General features: G+C 37.1%; 1 protein-coding gene across 3 annotated transcripts; it reads left to right on the top strand.

The window, feature by feature from the left end:
• Nucleotides 1-466: 466 nt before the first annotated feature.
• On the top strand, nucleotides 467-13,436 carry LOC131044633 (uncharacterized). Of its 3 annotated transcripts, XM_057977989.2 has the most exons (10): nucleotides 467-1,070; nucleotides 7,360-7,452; nucleotides 8,017-8,147; nucleotides 8,305-9,230; nucleotides 9,446-10,944; nucleotides 11,103-11,182; nucleotides 11,326-11,424; nucleotides 11,515-11,588; nucleotides 12,680-12,830; nucleotides 13,015-13,436. In XM_057977989.2, exons 1-10 carry the CDS (start codon nucleotides 965-967, stop codon nucleotides 13,093-13,095), a joined length of 3,240 nt encoding a protein of 1,079 aa, XP_057833972.1. In that variant the 5' UTR covers nucleotides 467-964; the 3' UTR covers nucleotides 13,096-13,436. The 3 variants fall into 3 exon arrangements, with proteins under 3 accessions (XP_057833972.1, XP_057833973.1, XP_057833974.1); XM_057977990.2 differs by lacking the exon at nucleotides 467-1,070 and having other exon boundaries at nucleotides 7,365-7,730; XM_057977991.2 differs by lacking the exons at nucleotides 467-1,070; nucleotides 7,360-7,452 and adding an exon at nucleotides 7,589-7,755.
• Nucleotides 13,437-14,793: the final 1,357 nt, after the last annotated feature.

The raw sequence follows: 14,793 nt of genomic DNA, 5'->3' as shown, positions 1-14,793 counted from the left end.
TAACTCCATTTTTTGCTTAATTTTAAGCAGTTGGAGTGTTCCATGCAAATTTGAAATTGTTGGTAAAGGATAATTTAGAATCTTTTGCTATTTAAGGGGAGCAAATATTATTTAGGAATTGAAAATAAGCTGTGGGAAAATAAGGGGGGCTCGAAATAAGCAACAACTACATATTGCCAAAAATGCCACGTGGCTCCACAAATTTCTTTCCTTCTTTTTTTTTAACATTTTATTTATATTTTTTCTTGTGCACAAATTATTACTAATATTATTTATACCAATTTTAAGATTTCCCTTAAAAATAAGCAGAAAAATAAATACTCATGAGACCACCAGTTTCATAAATAGCTAACCAAAATAAACTAAGCAACTGCTGTAAACCTAATACAAAACCATAAAATTCACTTCATCTCTACAAAAGATATTAGTCCAGGAAAACACTCAAAACTAACTATAGTAATCTATGTACATCTCATTAGAGATCAATAAAGAAAGAAATTGTTACAATTTTCTTCTTTAGAGGAGACCCAAATATCTCTTCAAATTCCTGAATTAAAATCCATTTAATAATATCTGTGTCGAAAACATATACTTTGGCAAAAGGGCATGTGACGGAATTCATAGGCTCCCTTCCAATGTTTAGGGTTTGAAGCATTTTATTTGAAGTATCCGTGCGGATTTTGAAGGATTTTGGTCCAAATTTGAGGGTTTATTTCATTGAGGAATTTGTGAAGTTGTACTATTTTTCCGGTTTGCTTTTCGCATAAGAGTTTATACTGTGAATTGGGAGGAGGGCTATTGGGCAAGCTTTAGGTTATAATTCATTTCTCTGTTTTTTTTCTCGCCGTAAATTTGAGGTCTCTGGTGCAAATCGGATGTACTTGCCATAGTTTGCCTTTTTTTGGGGCTAGACAAGTGTTTTGGTGATTTGATTGCAAACGGTCATTTTGAAGAAACATTGAAGATGGGAAAGAGGAAGGAACGGCGGCTTGCAGCCCTAGGCGGGGCGGGGCGCAGGGTTAAACTCGATCTTTGGACTGACGACGGCGCGCCTAAAAGCGAAGCAACTGGTAGGCCCTGTTTCAAGTTAATTTTTTAATTTTTAATCTTCATTTTTTTGGTTCTGATATTGCCAGAACCCTTTGATGCAAGGGCACTTCAATCCATTATTGAAAAAAAAAGGTAAAAAATAATCTTTCAATAGTAATAGCTAAAAGTTCTGTTTTTAGGTCGAGAGTAGCTCAGACGCTATAAACCTTTGTTCTTTCAATTCACCTTACCAATTGGCGCGTGACGCCCCTTGTTCTTTTTTTTTACATTAGACATTGGTCAAATTTTATGTACCTTGGGTTTCAACTTCACGCCCAAGCTCTGAAGCAAACCAAACATTGCCAATTAACATATAATCGGGTAGCAGAATTATCTCGAGTCACGGCTATGGGAGAGGAGTCTCAGTGTCTAAATGACCTGATGTCAGTGAGAGTATAGGAACCTTAAATGTCCATTTTCCTCTTCTCGCTTGTCTTATTGGCCGATGGTAGGTAGCGTAATCCTATACAAATACCGAAATATCACAGCCCAGTAACTTGCCAATTTACTTTGCCAAGTGAATAAATTTTGGTATTTTAAATTTACCTTCTTTTCTGAGGCATAATTTGTCCTTCCGACTTTTGTGAGTTGTGAGTTTTGAACCTTTCATTCCATATGATCGATATATTGGGCAGTGTTCCACGGGGATGCGTGCTCTGGAAAAAGAGGTACATTTCAGAGACTTAAAGACTTGGGGGAAACGTTCCCCTCACAGCACCACCACTTCTGCCACCTTCACCACCTCTGCCAGGTCACTTGCTATATGGCTCATGCAATTTACAATTACATACTGATTGCAACCTATAACTTTGTGAAAACTAGTTGGACTTTCATGGGGCACTTATAGAGATGTTATATTGTATATTTTGTCTTGAAGATCTCAATTCAGCTCTATTTTTATATCAACACTGCCCCCACCACCGCTCTGCCGCTGTCCCCTGTTGTCCCCTAATCATCCTCAAATTTAGGCCCTTGGTCACCTGGTCCCCAAAACCTGTCCCCCCATCCCTCCATCAGAAAACTCCGTGGAACTATGGTATTGGCCCTTGGGTATTGGATGTTACTTGATCTTCATGATCCATATCAACTATTAAGTTGCATTTAATTGATGCTTTGCTGGGAGAGTACATATACCTTTATGATTCATATTACAGTAAGGTACTAGATCTTCATGATCCATATTGAGTTGCATTTGATTGATGCTTTGGTGGGAGGTTACTTACCTTTATGATTCATATTACAGTATATTTGATTAACATTGGCATAATTGGACCATACGAACGTGAATGCAAAGTGATGCAGCCAGTAGGTCCCAGACATAGATCTCAGCCGTTGGAAAATTCTTTGGGTAATTGTGCAAATTTACATTTTGTTTGGTGGTGGCTTTTTCTTAATTTGTTACTTGAAGGTAACTGAACACTTTGCCTCAAAATGAGCATTAACTGGGCCCAACTATTAAGATCACAAATTGGGTTCCCATCCTAAACATGTGAGCTCAATGGCCCAGATGGCATGAAGCTCGGAGTGCACTGGTACAGTGGAAGTTTGAACCTGGATTGCTGCTGAAACAGCAGTAATCATCATAGTATGCTCTTAATGGCTATGCTTATTATCATTACTTAAGTTCAAAAACTTTTGAAAGCTTAATTTTGATTGTTTTGATCATATTTTTTAATAAGAGAAGGCTTCCTCAAAATGAATAACATTTTTTTGTGAGTAATTTTACAGCCATATGATAGGTTTTTTAGATTGTTGTTTATTAGGTTAATGCTGTTTGTAATGGGCTTCCCTTTGAAACAGAAACAGAGAAGAAGAAAAGAATCTTGCTGAGTGATGCAGGTCAAGCAAACTGAAGATTAATTTCCAGAAAACAATAACAATAACTACGACAATAAAAATAACTAGAACAAATTCAGTTACAGCTGTTCCCAGTCACAAATATATTTATCATTCTTATTTCCTCATTCAGTCGGAAGATTCATTTCCAAATATAAACCAAAATATAACTCAGAAATAATTTACCTAATTCCATTATTCTGGACCTCTCTTTTGTTTTTATCGGTAACTTTCTCTAAGCCCAACACCACAAACTTAAACAAAAACTTTTTACCAAAAAAAGCTCCCAGCTGATCTGACCACTACACAGCTTAAAGACTGACCACGACCAAAAATGGTGGTTGCAATAACAAAAGGCAGCTGACAAAATGGAAACAGCATTAAAGAAAGTAGAAAGCTAAAAATAGCTAATCTTCTGCTCCACAGTCAAAAGTGGGAAGAGGCAATTAAGGAGGTACTCTGCATCTTCCTTCCCTTGATTTTTTTTTTGAACCTTCTGGTTCAGAAGAGTCCGAATTGGAGAACTTCAAGAGATTACTATTATAAAAAGCTTTGTTGCCAGATTCTTTCCTGGCAGCCCAGGGTCCTGGTCTGGTCCAGCCCAAATACGGGTCCGGATGTGGTCTGGCCCAAATACGGCCAGGGTCCTGCATTTTGACTGTGGGTTCGTTGTTACGGACTTGGGGAGAATAAATATGGCTAAAATGGGTGATGCTTTAATAATCAAGCATGTTAATAACCCATTTTAGCCATATTTATTCTCCCCAAGTCCTTCACAGCGAATCCACAGTCAAAAGCATATTTTATAAAGCATACCCATTTTACCCATACCTTGAAGCATCACATTTTACAATAAATATGCTATTAAAATCTAGGGTAGCTAAAATGGGTGGTGCACATGGCTTGTTTGAATTGTTCAAAAGTTTGTGTGGCTTCTTCGTTTGAACACAAAGCATCCTTCAACAGTGCAGTAGGGCAACCATTCGTCCATGTTCTTGACAAAGTATCTGTAGCATCTTGTGAGACCAAAAAGTCTAGTCAAATGCTCCAAGTGGTCCAGTTCTTGTACACCAGATGGGCATTTGGACATCTGGAAAAAAAGTTGATTTTCTTTCTATAACTGCAAGATTGTAACCACATATTGGAGATGAATAATCCTTGACTCCATCATTTCTTAAGCTATGTATTTACTCTCAATCTGTTATATGGGTTATGGTTGTGTGATTGGTGCCCTTGGATGAGTTGAAAGAGTGATCACAATCTCTACCTCCAGTTTGAAACGAGCCACTCTTGGATTAAAGATGGATTAGCCACAAAGGGGCCAGTAGCTCAGTATTAGGGCACTCCAGCAGCAAATGGTCTGGCTTTGATACCATGTTGAGCTTTTCATGGACCAGCTAGGACTCAAACCTTGGTGCTTCCATTTGCTGCTGGAGTGCTCTATTATTGAGCTTCTGGCCCCTTTGTGGCCAGTCCTGTTGACTAGGTCAGCACCTCCTGTGGGTTCGTGACATGTGCTTCCTCCCGCCTCCCGTGGATCCTTGTCTCTGGCCGCTCTCCCGTTCACTGACAGCTCGAGCTTTTGGTGTAACGGCAGCGGTGATTCCAACAATTGGTATCAGAGCGCTGGGTTATGGGTTCAAATCCCAGGAGGCCTCCTTCATTCCGTCGGTGCGGAACCCTCAGTCGGTGCTGAGGGGGAGATTATTGACTAGGTCAGCACCTCCTGCGGGTTCGTGACATGTGCTTCCTCCTGCCTCCCGTGGATCCTTGTCTCTGGCCGCTCTCTCGTTCACTGACAGCTCAAGCTTTTGGTGTAATGGCAGCGGTGATTCCAACAAGTCCATAGTTGGTCCTTATCCCACACCTAGAGTAAGTCCCTTAGGAATATCTCCAAATACCAATTAGTGTTCTTCAAGAATTGCTGGAAGATATTTTCACTTGGTGCGCATTGTTGTTTGGCCTCTAATGAATACAATTGGGTCACAAACCCAAAAAAACCTTTTTGGTTGGAACTAACCATTTCTGGATATTTTCCCTGCATTCCTCTAAGCTTAACTTTTGTATGAACTAACTGAAAACTTATCAAAAACTTTTTTAAATTCAACTTACTAGTTCCAAAAGTGGAAGCCATTGTACTCAAATAAACCACATCCACTCATCCCACAGGAGGGATCAATGTGGCCATTCATAATCTATAGTCATAGTTATCTTGAAGTTGTGACCCTTACATGAACAGTTGACTATACCACAACCTGCTACCATAATTTGAAATTAACGAGCTGGGTAAATGAAACAATTTAGACTTGTTATAAATTTACTATTTACCAAATTATGAATCAAGCATAAACCTGTTGGTCTTTTTTTTACAATTCATTGAGGTGCCAATCTAGTTAATGGTGGAAAAGAAGAGCATTAGGTAATGTCACATTGCATATTTGAGATATCCCAGAAACATGTACAGCAAGTGGTCACTTGGAAGATGCGTTTCATGAAAACATGTTTTCAGAATGTGCTGGACGAAGTTTGTGACTGTGCTTGCTTGTATAAGCTTGGCCAGCTGACTGAGGCTGTTGTTCATGCTGTTGTTATCATAATGCTTGGCCACTTCATCTGTAAGTATGCTGCTTTTTGAGACAACTAAATCACATGAATTATTGAGGTTCAAAATAAAGGGGTGTAATACATATCCATTGAGTGCAATGTATTGTGTATTGCAAAGAATTGCTCCACTTTGGACAACCATGTGAGTGGATCGACATAATCAAACTTCTTAGAGTGGGGTATTTGGACTCGTTTCCCTTAGCTTGTTATTGCCTTTCTTAGGTCAATCTTCTTCATAGGAAAGCTCTCTTTTCACTCTTAAGTTACATGGCAAGAGCATGAATCACTTTTTTCATGGATTCCATTTTATGAGCTCTTGATGCTTGGTGATGCTATGTTGAGATTTAATCACAGTGCAAACTTGATATGATGTGGCAACTCTCTTTGCACGCCTTTTTTCACCTTTTTCTCCCACTCGTATAAATCTTTATTTTGCAAGGTTGCAATGCTCTTTCCTTGAGCCCTCTTACTGTCATGCATATCAACACAATTATTCCCACAATACCCAAAGGTTAAACTGGCTGACAATACTTGAATTGAACTTTAAATGACATGGGACTGAACAGTTTTACTATGATGCTGGGATTGAAGATCAGTGACAGCAGATTATATTAGTTTTTGCTAAATAAATGTTTGTTGGAAATGGAAATATAAACTGAATTTATATAAATCAATTGAAAACAACACCTTGAATACAAGGAATTCTAACCTTGAAGCCTAGGGAAGACAGCTTGGAAGTGGCAATCATTCACTTCCCTGCCCTCCTTTAACTTGCACACCTACAAAGAGCACAGTATGGAGTGTGTTTACAACAATCAACTATTGATATACTTCTCTCAACTCTTTGTTACCACACTTCCTCAACATATAAACAATTGAGTTTGCTTCTACACACCTTCTAAAGTTTTCGGCTTGTACTGACAATGGGCTTATGCCTTTTCTTTTAACAACTCAGTAGTGGAGATTTACTCTCTTACAATAAAGGACTGTTAACTGGCAGAAACTGATAAAGAGTTTCAGTCCATTTTTGGACTTGCTATTGGATTTTAAAAAAATGTTAGTTTGCAAGACAAAACTGTTATTGTCACAAGTGAAACTCGACATCATATAACAAATGAAACTGCTTCCTGTCAAAACTATCACCATCACATATATAATAGCCTTAGACATGAATGGAACTGTTGGATTGCAGGGACAAACTTTCTAGGGTTGTTTGTTACTGTATAGACATCACTGCACCTTTCCAGTAACTTAGTTATTTTGCTGAGGGATGTTTTTGCTTGATCCTTATGGACTAAAATCTCGATTATGAAATTCTTTTTAAGAGTCTTTCTCTAATTTGTTTTTGGTCTTTCAAGTTGAAATGTTGGCAGTCTTTCTTAAGTGATAGATCAAGTGGAGATTGCCATTCACATGTTCTAATACTTGCTATTTGTTTCCAATGTCTCTTTTTTGAGTGGTTATAAATTATAAGCATATTATCTGTCAAACACATAATTGTTTTGCTTATCAGAAGAAGAGGGTAACACGGGTATTTCCAATCAAAGGGCAATGTACTATTACATTCATGAGAATTTTGATTCTTATTAAACGCCATCTTTCATCTGAAGCAAACCTTGAAGTTACACTTTGTAAAGTTTTTTTGCAGCATGGTATATTATTGCTTTCATAAATTTGGGAAGGGGGATGCTTAATATTAAAAGAAGTTTGGTTTAAACTTTAAAGCTTTTTACTTTTTTGGTAGGTTCTTTTGGGATGATCTGATTCCTTCACTCACTTCTTCATTGACCAAACTTTTAACTTAGTTTCTACATGTTTTCTCCTATCCAGGAGCCTTGGCTAGCACCTCTTTGCATGATGAAGCTGGAGGCCATGTCGATCAGAGTCATGGCGCTGGGGTCACCTCTTCGCCATCCTCATCAGGTGGGTCCATTGGGCTTCTAAATGGAGGCCTATGTAAGGAAGAATTACCTGCAGACCATTTGGTCCTTGAGAAAAATGCAAAATATTGGTTCTACAATGTTATTTGGCATGAGAATTTGGTTCTGAGCATGTAGGTTGGCTTTGGTGTTGGGAACATTCAATGGGTCAGATCCAATCAGCATGCAACAGTGAAAATTGAATGACTCCCAACCTGTTGAGGCCATCTGAGCAGTATCTAAGCAGTTTGGAGAGTTCAGCAGGCAGGAATTGCCACCTCGGTTCGTATGTTTCTAGCTTTATTCGGTTTGTATCTCCTAACACTTGACTTATTTGTGTCAGGTCCCTTCCTGTCTAATATGCGCGATCTGCTGATAATCTTCCAAAGCTCTAAAGAGCTTTACCTCTGTTTGAATGGATGATCTTTGTGATGGAGCTTTAGATTATATCTCCTTTTATTTTTTTTGTTGCTTAGCAAAAGCAATGTGGAAATGGCTAATTGTTTTCAGATGTTTTGCTATTACTTGTACATGTTCTGTACTAATGTCTTCTCGTTTTCTTTTCCAGGTCAACATCAGGAGAACCCTTTATCGCTTCTTGGTCAGTATAGTGACGATGATTTGGGTGAAGAGGAAAGCCAAGAGACGAAGAATGCGATTGCCTCAGAGTCAACAGCTTCAGGTTGTGCATCTGAACAGGTGTGGTTCTCACCTCATTTTGTTGGAAGACAATATTATTTGTACTTCGCTTCAGTTTCATTTCATTTTTGTGATTTCCAACAAATTTTTTTCTACACTCCAAATATTTAACTGTCTAAATATTTGTCCTCTTGGCTCTTTTTTTCTGTTATCTTAGGTTGTTGATTTCCTGGCAGACTTGCAAAACCATGGACTTCTTGATGATAATTCAGACAAAACGAAAGGCATTGCTGAAGACAATATTAACATTGAGTGCAAAAGTTCAGATCTAGTAAATTCTGTCTATACTGTTCTGGAAGAAACTGCAAAGGAGGAAACTGTGGTGAATAATAATACAGAAGCACCTGCTTTTGTTATAAATGACTCTCATACATCAAATATTTTAGACCTTCCTATTGTACAGAAGCAAAGTTTAAAAAGTACAGAAAATGAATGGAAAGCTGTTATGCATGAAGAAAGTGGTCAGTATTATTATTGGAACATTAGAACTGGAGAAACCACATGGGTGATCCCTTCTGCATTGGTTGAAGAAGTCACAACAGTTCTTGAAGACACAGTTTTGTTGAAGTTAGAAAGCTCACAAGATATTCACTTGGGCTGTAATGATGGTATTACAGAAGAAGAACCTGGGGTTCCTGGTGTTCAAGAGGAACCAATTTCTAGTTCAATGCATCTTCAGGCTTCAGAAGTTTCAGCAAGTGCTTATTTTGCTAAAGAACAGGAGGAGATGTCAGAGTTTAAGACTGCAAATCATCTTGAGGAACAAGTGAAGGATGCTAATGGAGAGGCTCAACAGAATCAGCCAAAGGTTGAGCTGAATGATGCACCGTGCCTAATACATGAATCTAGATTGGAAAATGCTGGAATGTCTAATTCCATGGTTTCAGAGCAGACTATAAATGTAGATTCTGTGATTGATGAAATGAAAATTAGCGGAGTGGGTGTGATAGAAACTACTAAAGAATCTGAAGGAAACCAGGAGTTGCCAGCTCTCAAGGAAGATATACATGAACAAAGGCTCAATCCTTCTGATCTTCTTAAGTGGAGTGAAACCTTGTCACAAAGATTTAAGGCTCTTGAAGGGTACCCCTCTCACACTAATATCTAATATTTATAAATTTTGAAGGAAATTTATGTTTTTAATCAATGGATTATAGAATGTCTGAGAAGAATCATCATTAAAGTGCCATTGCTATTAAATATTAATTGACTTTTTACCGTTCTTGGTAGTGAGTTATTTACCTACACATTACATTTTCTATATTATTTACAAAATTTATTCTGTTCTTATTTGTCAGGACTAATGATTCTGGTCGAGCTCCAACCTTGCAACTAAGGTATGCTGTGGAAGCAGAAATGCGCTTTGCTGATTGTAAAGCGCTTTGTTTGTGTGAAAGCTCTTTGGAACCATATTGGCTGCACGTACAAACACAGCTTAAGCGACTTGAATCTGTTCTCTGTGTTGAAGAGGCTGCAATTTCATCCTTAAAAAGTAGAAGTGCATCTGAGTCTGTGTCAAATGGAAGTGGTATGTATGAAGAAGGTAAAATACTTGAACCTGTTAAAGATGAATATCATGAAACCCTTCCAAAGGTTGAACAATGCATGGCTTCTCCTATGGATGATCACATGTCTTCTGAGGATGATGGGCATGAGGATAATGGGCATGTGGTGTCATCTCAGAATGAAGAGCACATTCATTCTCCTGAGTATCAGACAAATAAGGGTACTCCTGATCCTCCTGTGCATATCAGCAATGACACAAGCAATGATTTAGAGGATGGAGAGATAAGGCAGTTAGATGATTTCAATGTCACAAAGATTACTGCATGTGTTTCTTTAAGTCCTCAGAAAACTGATGAGCTTCCTTTGAAAGTGGAAGCTTGTACTTCGTTTGAAAGGATTGTTGAGAATTCTGATGTCGCCTGTGAAGATGTAGACATGGAAGTTGACATGGAGGTTGATGACCAGACTGGTATAGAAGCATCAGTTAAGGAGGAAGCTGGGTTATCAACCATAGATAGTCAGGCTGTGGAAACAGTTACCTTTGACCCATCATTGCCATCAGTCACTCCTGTTGTGTCAACTAGTTCAGGATCCTTATTCCCAATACCTGTTGGAGATAATGAATGGGGAGTACCCCCTCAACCTCCAGAGGAAGAATGGGCACCACCTCCACCTCCAGATAGTGATTCAATTCCTCCACCCCCCCCTGATGAGCCACCTCCATCCCCTTCACCACCACTGGCGCCTTCCAATGGCTATGAAGAACCATTATGCCCTGTACTTACTTACACAGAACAATATACTTCAGCTTACGTTCCCTTGGCCAATTATAACTACTACCCATCTGCAAGCACTGCATCTGACAATCCCAATTATTATTGTTCCGTTGATATTCAAACTGATGGAACACAGCTGCCTTATTACAATCAAACTGCAAATGCTTATGCTGATCATTTAAGTTTGACTAATCCTGTTGAAGGTGCAATATATTACGAGTCTTCTAGCATTGCTGTCCCTGAAAGTGTAGAGTTGAATAACCCTGAATATTCTTCGTACTACGAAAATGTTGACACAAGTACTTATTATGGAATTTCTGGTGTTACCCCTGATGTGACACAAGTTTCTTCTGGAATCATTACTGCTGTTGCTAGCACTTCCTTGAGTGCCTTGAGTACAGCTGAGGTTCCCTCTAGCCAAGTTTTGACTTGTGTTGCCAGTAGCTCAACTGTCTCTACAGCTTTGGTGCCTTCAATAGCAGGTGGAACTGCAGGGGTTAAAGGCCATTCCAAAGGTAATGCTTTCTGTGCTATTTGAACAATATAGTTTTTTTAATTTGCATTTCTGTTTTGTCTTTGTTTACTATTTCATTCTTTAAATTTGTTTAATTAGCTACTTATTAGTCTGTTATGTAATGATTGTTAGCAGTCTAAATTTGTCATTTAATTGTAGATGTGCGTAGTAAGAAGCGATCTATTGCAGCTGTGCCAACCTTAAGATCCAATAAAAAGGTTTCATCCTTAGTTGACAAGGTAATGAGAATATTTCCATGCTTCCAGTGCCTTCATTTCAGAATACTGAATTTCACTAATGCATCCATAGTATTGAAGTAGTCTTACTTCATTTATTTTTGATAGTTTATTCATGCCATTACAATTGACTACTAATGTTGCAGTGGAAGGCAGCCAAGGAGGAGCTTCATGGTAGTGATGATGAGGATGAAAATGAAAAGGCTTTAGAGGTTCTTGAGAAAAAGCGCCAAAGAGAAATTGAGGTAGTGTTTTTTAGTTATTGATTTCTGGCATGCAATCGCTGGACCAAGTGGCTTGAACAATTATAAATCATGTTTTGCATGCCTTTGCAGGAATGGCGCATGCAACAAATTGCCAGTGGGGAAGCACAGGATAATGCAAATTTTCAGCCTCTTGGAGGTGATTGGTATGTATGATTTTGCTTCTTGTAGCATTCAAGTGTAAAGTTAGAAGATAACTATCTAAGTGTAGAGTCAGAAGATAACTATTCAAGTGTAAAGTCAGAGGATAACAAATTCTATTTAAAACATTTTCACAAAATTGCATATATCTTTTACAGTCGTATATATGGGCAATGCTGAAGAAAGTTTTGTTTTCAATATAGGCAAATTGTATTTTCATAGGGATAAACTTCATTCTAGAGGTTATCATTATCAATGGTCAGCAATGTCTGCAGAAGTTTACTATATGGGTGTAGGTTAGTAGATTCTATTAATTTTAGTACATCATCAATATGAGCTTATTTCATGTAACATTTCATGTGACAATGCAGTGGTTGTGTTTAATGATATGTTTAGGGCTTATTAGGCCATCCAGTTCTTTTCCAGTTTATAATAAAGCATTAAAGATAACAGTGGGATCCTATTCTGGTGATGCAAACTTATAGTTTCTTAAAGTATCCACTTGTTTTCTCTCCTAATTTTTTTTGACTTGGCCGACTGGGATTTACTGTACTGATTCATGATAATCCAAGTAATCCAATTTGCTTTTCTTAGAACATTGTTTGAAATTATTTATGCTACCAGTCGGGCAACTTCAAAATTTGCTGGATGATATTATTATGCCTTCTTAAAAATAAGCATGACAAAAACAACTCATTGCTTTAGTAATGCTGAATAGCAATGTGTAAATTATATTTACTGAGTAGTGTAACTACAATGGCAGCAAGGGATTGGATTGTAAAGGAGCGAGTAAAAGCTCCTTAACAGATATTTGATGGCCATTTCACACCAAATTAATAATAATTAGTAATTAAATATAACATTTAAATATATGTAAGATGTTTAAATATTTAAGTTATATCTTTTATATTATGTTTTATTTTAAAAAATTACATACCACATAATGTAAAAGATTTGATTTAAATACGTCAATCTATATATGAATTGAGTATATAGTACTAGAAATAATGAAGGTTCTACAATAGAACATTATTTATATATATAAATATTGTACAAGTCCCGTATTTTGTTTTTAATAGTGTTGCTGCTTTGCCAGGAGAGAAAGGGTGAAAAGAAGAAAAACTCAAAATAGTTCTGATAAATTAAAGTCTGAGACTGCATCAGTTAATGCTGAATCTAATGGAGTGGTAGAAGGAAAGAAGCCCAACTTAGCAGAACTTTCTAAAGATCTTCCTTCCGGATGGCAGGTTAGAGAAACTCAATCTTCTGTAACATCAGTTTTATTTGTTGCAACTAGTATTCAACTCAGTTTTTGTAAACTATTTTTTCATTATTTTGTTTTATTTAGCTGGTAAGACTAATTTGTTAGTCAAAGCTTTTTAAAGACATCGATAACTGTTTTTTTTTACTGATTTTTTTTAATATTGACAGGCTTTTTGGGATGAATCTTCAGGCGAGGTTTATTATGGTAATTTGACAACATCAGAAACCACGTGGGACAGACCCAAATGATTTTCAACGTATAATATATTTGGCAATCTAATATTCTTCACTAAGATTTGTAATTTGTAGAGAAAGTTCTGTTTGTAAATTGCAAATGTCTGGGAAAAAGAATGCCCACTTCAGAAATATCTGTTAATCTATTGTTAACGTTCCAGGTGAAGTTCTTTATAACATATTCAGGATGAATTGCACCATTTTGTATGTTGCCAAATAATTTGCTTCGAAATGGAAGGGCCCATTTTGAGCCTAGCTATGCTCATTGTTTTGGAAAACAAATTGTAACTTGTATAGTGTTTTGAGATGCAGATATTACCTTGGGCTAACTACCTATGATGCATTGCAACTCTTAATTTTGACTAGATCTGCAGTTATATGGTCCTCAATAGTTTTAGTGACACAGAGCCAGTTTAATCCTCTCCATTCAGTGGCAGTTCACTTTAAAAGTTAATGTAGAGTTTCAGAGCAATAACATTCATCTTAAAAATTAATAAATTTAAGATTTGTTTTTGTTGTGTGGGTTCCAGCTAGATGATGCTAGTAATAAGGTTTTCGGTTCTCAAAAAATGCTTGAATCTACCTGGTATACGAGAATAACATTGCGACTAGCAATAGCAACCTTGGTTCCATGGTAAGGCTGATAGGCAAGGACATAGCTGTTGGATAAGAAAAAAGCTGCTTTCATTAGTACGGTAAAAACTTTATAGATCAGTTAGCTGCATAATTTTTTTAAAACGAAAAGATTTATGGAGCAGCAGCTGTATAAATCTTATTACCATTCTCTTCTCATGGCAAGAAAATACACAGAGAACAGTGTAAAGGCTACATTTTCTGTTTCCTTGAAAATACTGAAAAAACCATAGGCCCCAATTCTTTGTCACAATGTGTAGCATTTCTATTGTATAAAGGTTTTCCTTATAAATAGCAGATGAAATAAATTAACGACGTTATGCTATTAAAGTTTGGGATGGAAACTGTAATTTGAAAATGACGTCTCAAGACTAGTGAATTATTCTTTAACCACAAATCTTAAGCTCGCCTATTCATTGATCAAGACAATGATTTTAGTGAGTCTCTTATAAATCAGAGTACAGACAATGGGGGGAATGTATTAGAAAAGAAAAATGTAATCCAATTTTGAAATTTGAATTTTATTCGATAAACTTTGTAGGTTTTTTTCATTCAGCTATATGTAGGTAGTCATTTGGTCATATGAAACAGACATCCATCGAAGATTTTTTTCTATAGACGACCACATGACCATGAATTTAGCTATTATCGCATTCTATTTTAACTTCTCGATCTCTGAAATTGTCCGAAATCTCGATTCAAGAGATTTCTTCCAAACCTTAAACATTAACATTGCTCATAGTATATTATATTTAAATTTTTTTTAAAAAAAGGGATTTTTTTGTTCTCCTTACATGGATTGTAATGACCTACTATAGATCCTGCTGTTGATATAGAATTTATCGTATAAATAAATTTATTAAATTAATTAAATATATATAATTTAATAACAATGAAGGTTTAAATGGTTCTGGTGCTTCGGGGTGAAGGGTTCAGTGTTGTGTGGTGTGGTGGTGTAGGTAAGCGTGGCTAGGGTGTGGTGGAGATTGCGTGGGTTGGGAGGTGTTTGTTTTTGCTTTGTGTTGGTCTGGCTTCTTGCTGGGCTTTGTGCAGGGGGTGGCACTGTGGTTTTGGTGCATG

This window comes from Cryptomeria japonica, chromosome 1, assembly GCF_030272615.1.
Source record: "Cryptomeria japonica chromosome 1, Sugi_1.0, whole genome shotgun sequence".
Taxonomy (NCBI): domain Eukaryota; kingdom Viridiplantae; phylum Streptophyta; class Pinopsida; order Cupressales; family Cupressaceae; genus Cryptomeria; species Cryptomeria japonica.
Note: the sequence above shows the minus strand (reverse complement) of the source record. Positions and strands in the feature narration are given on the sequence as shown.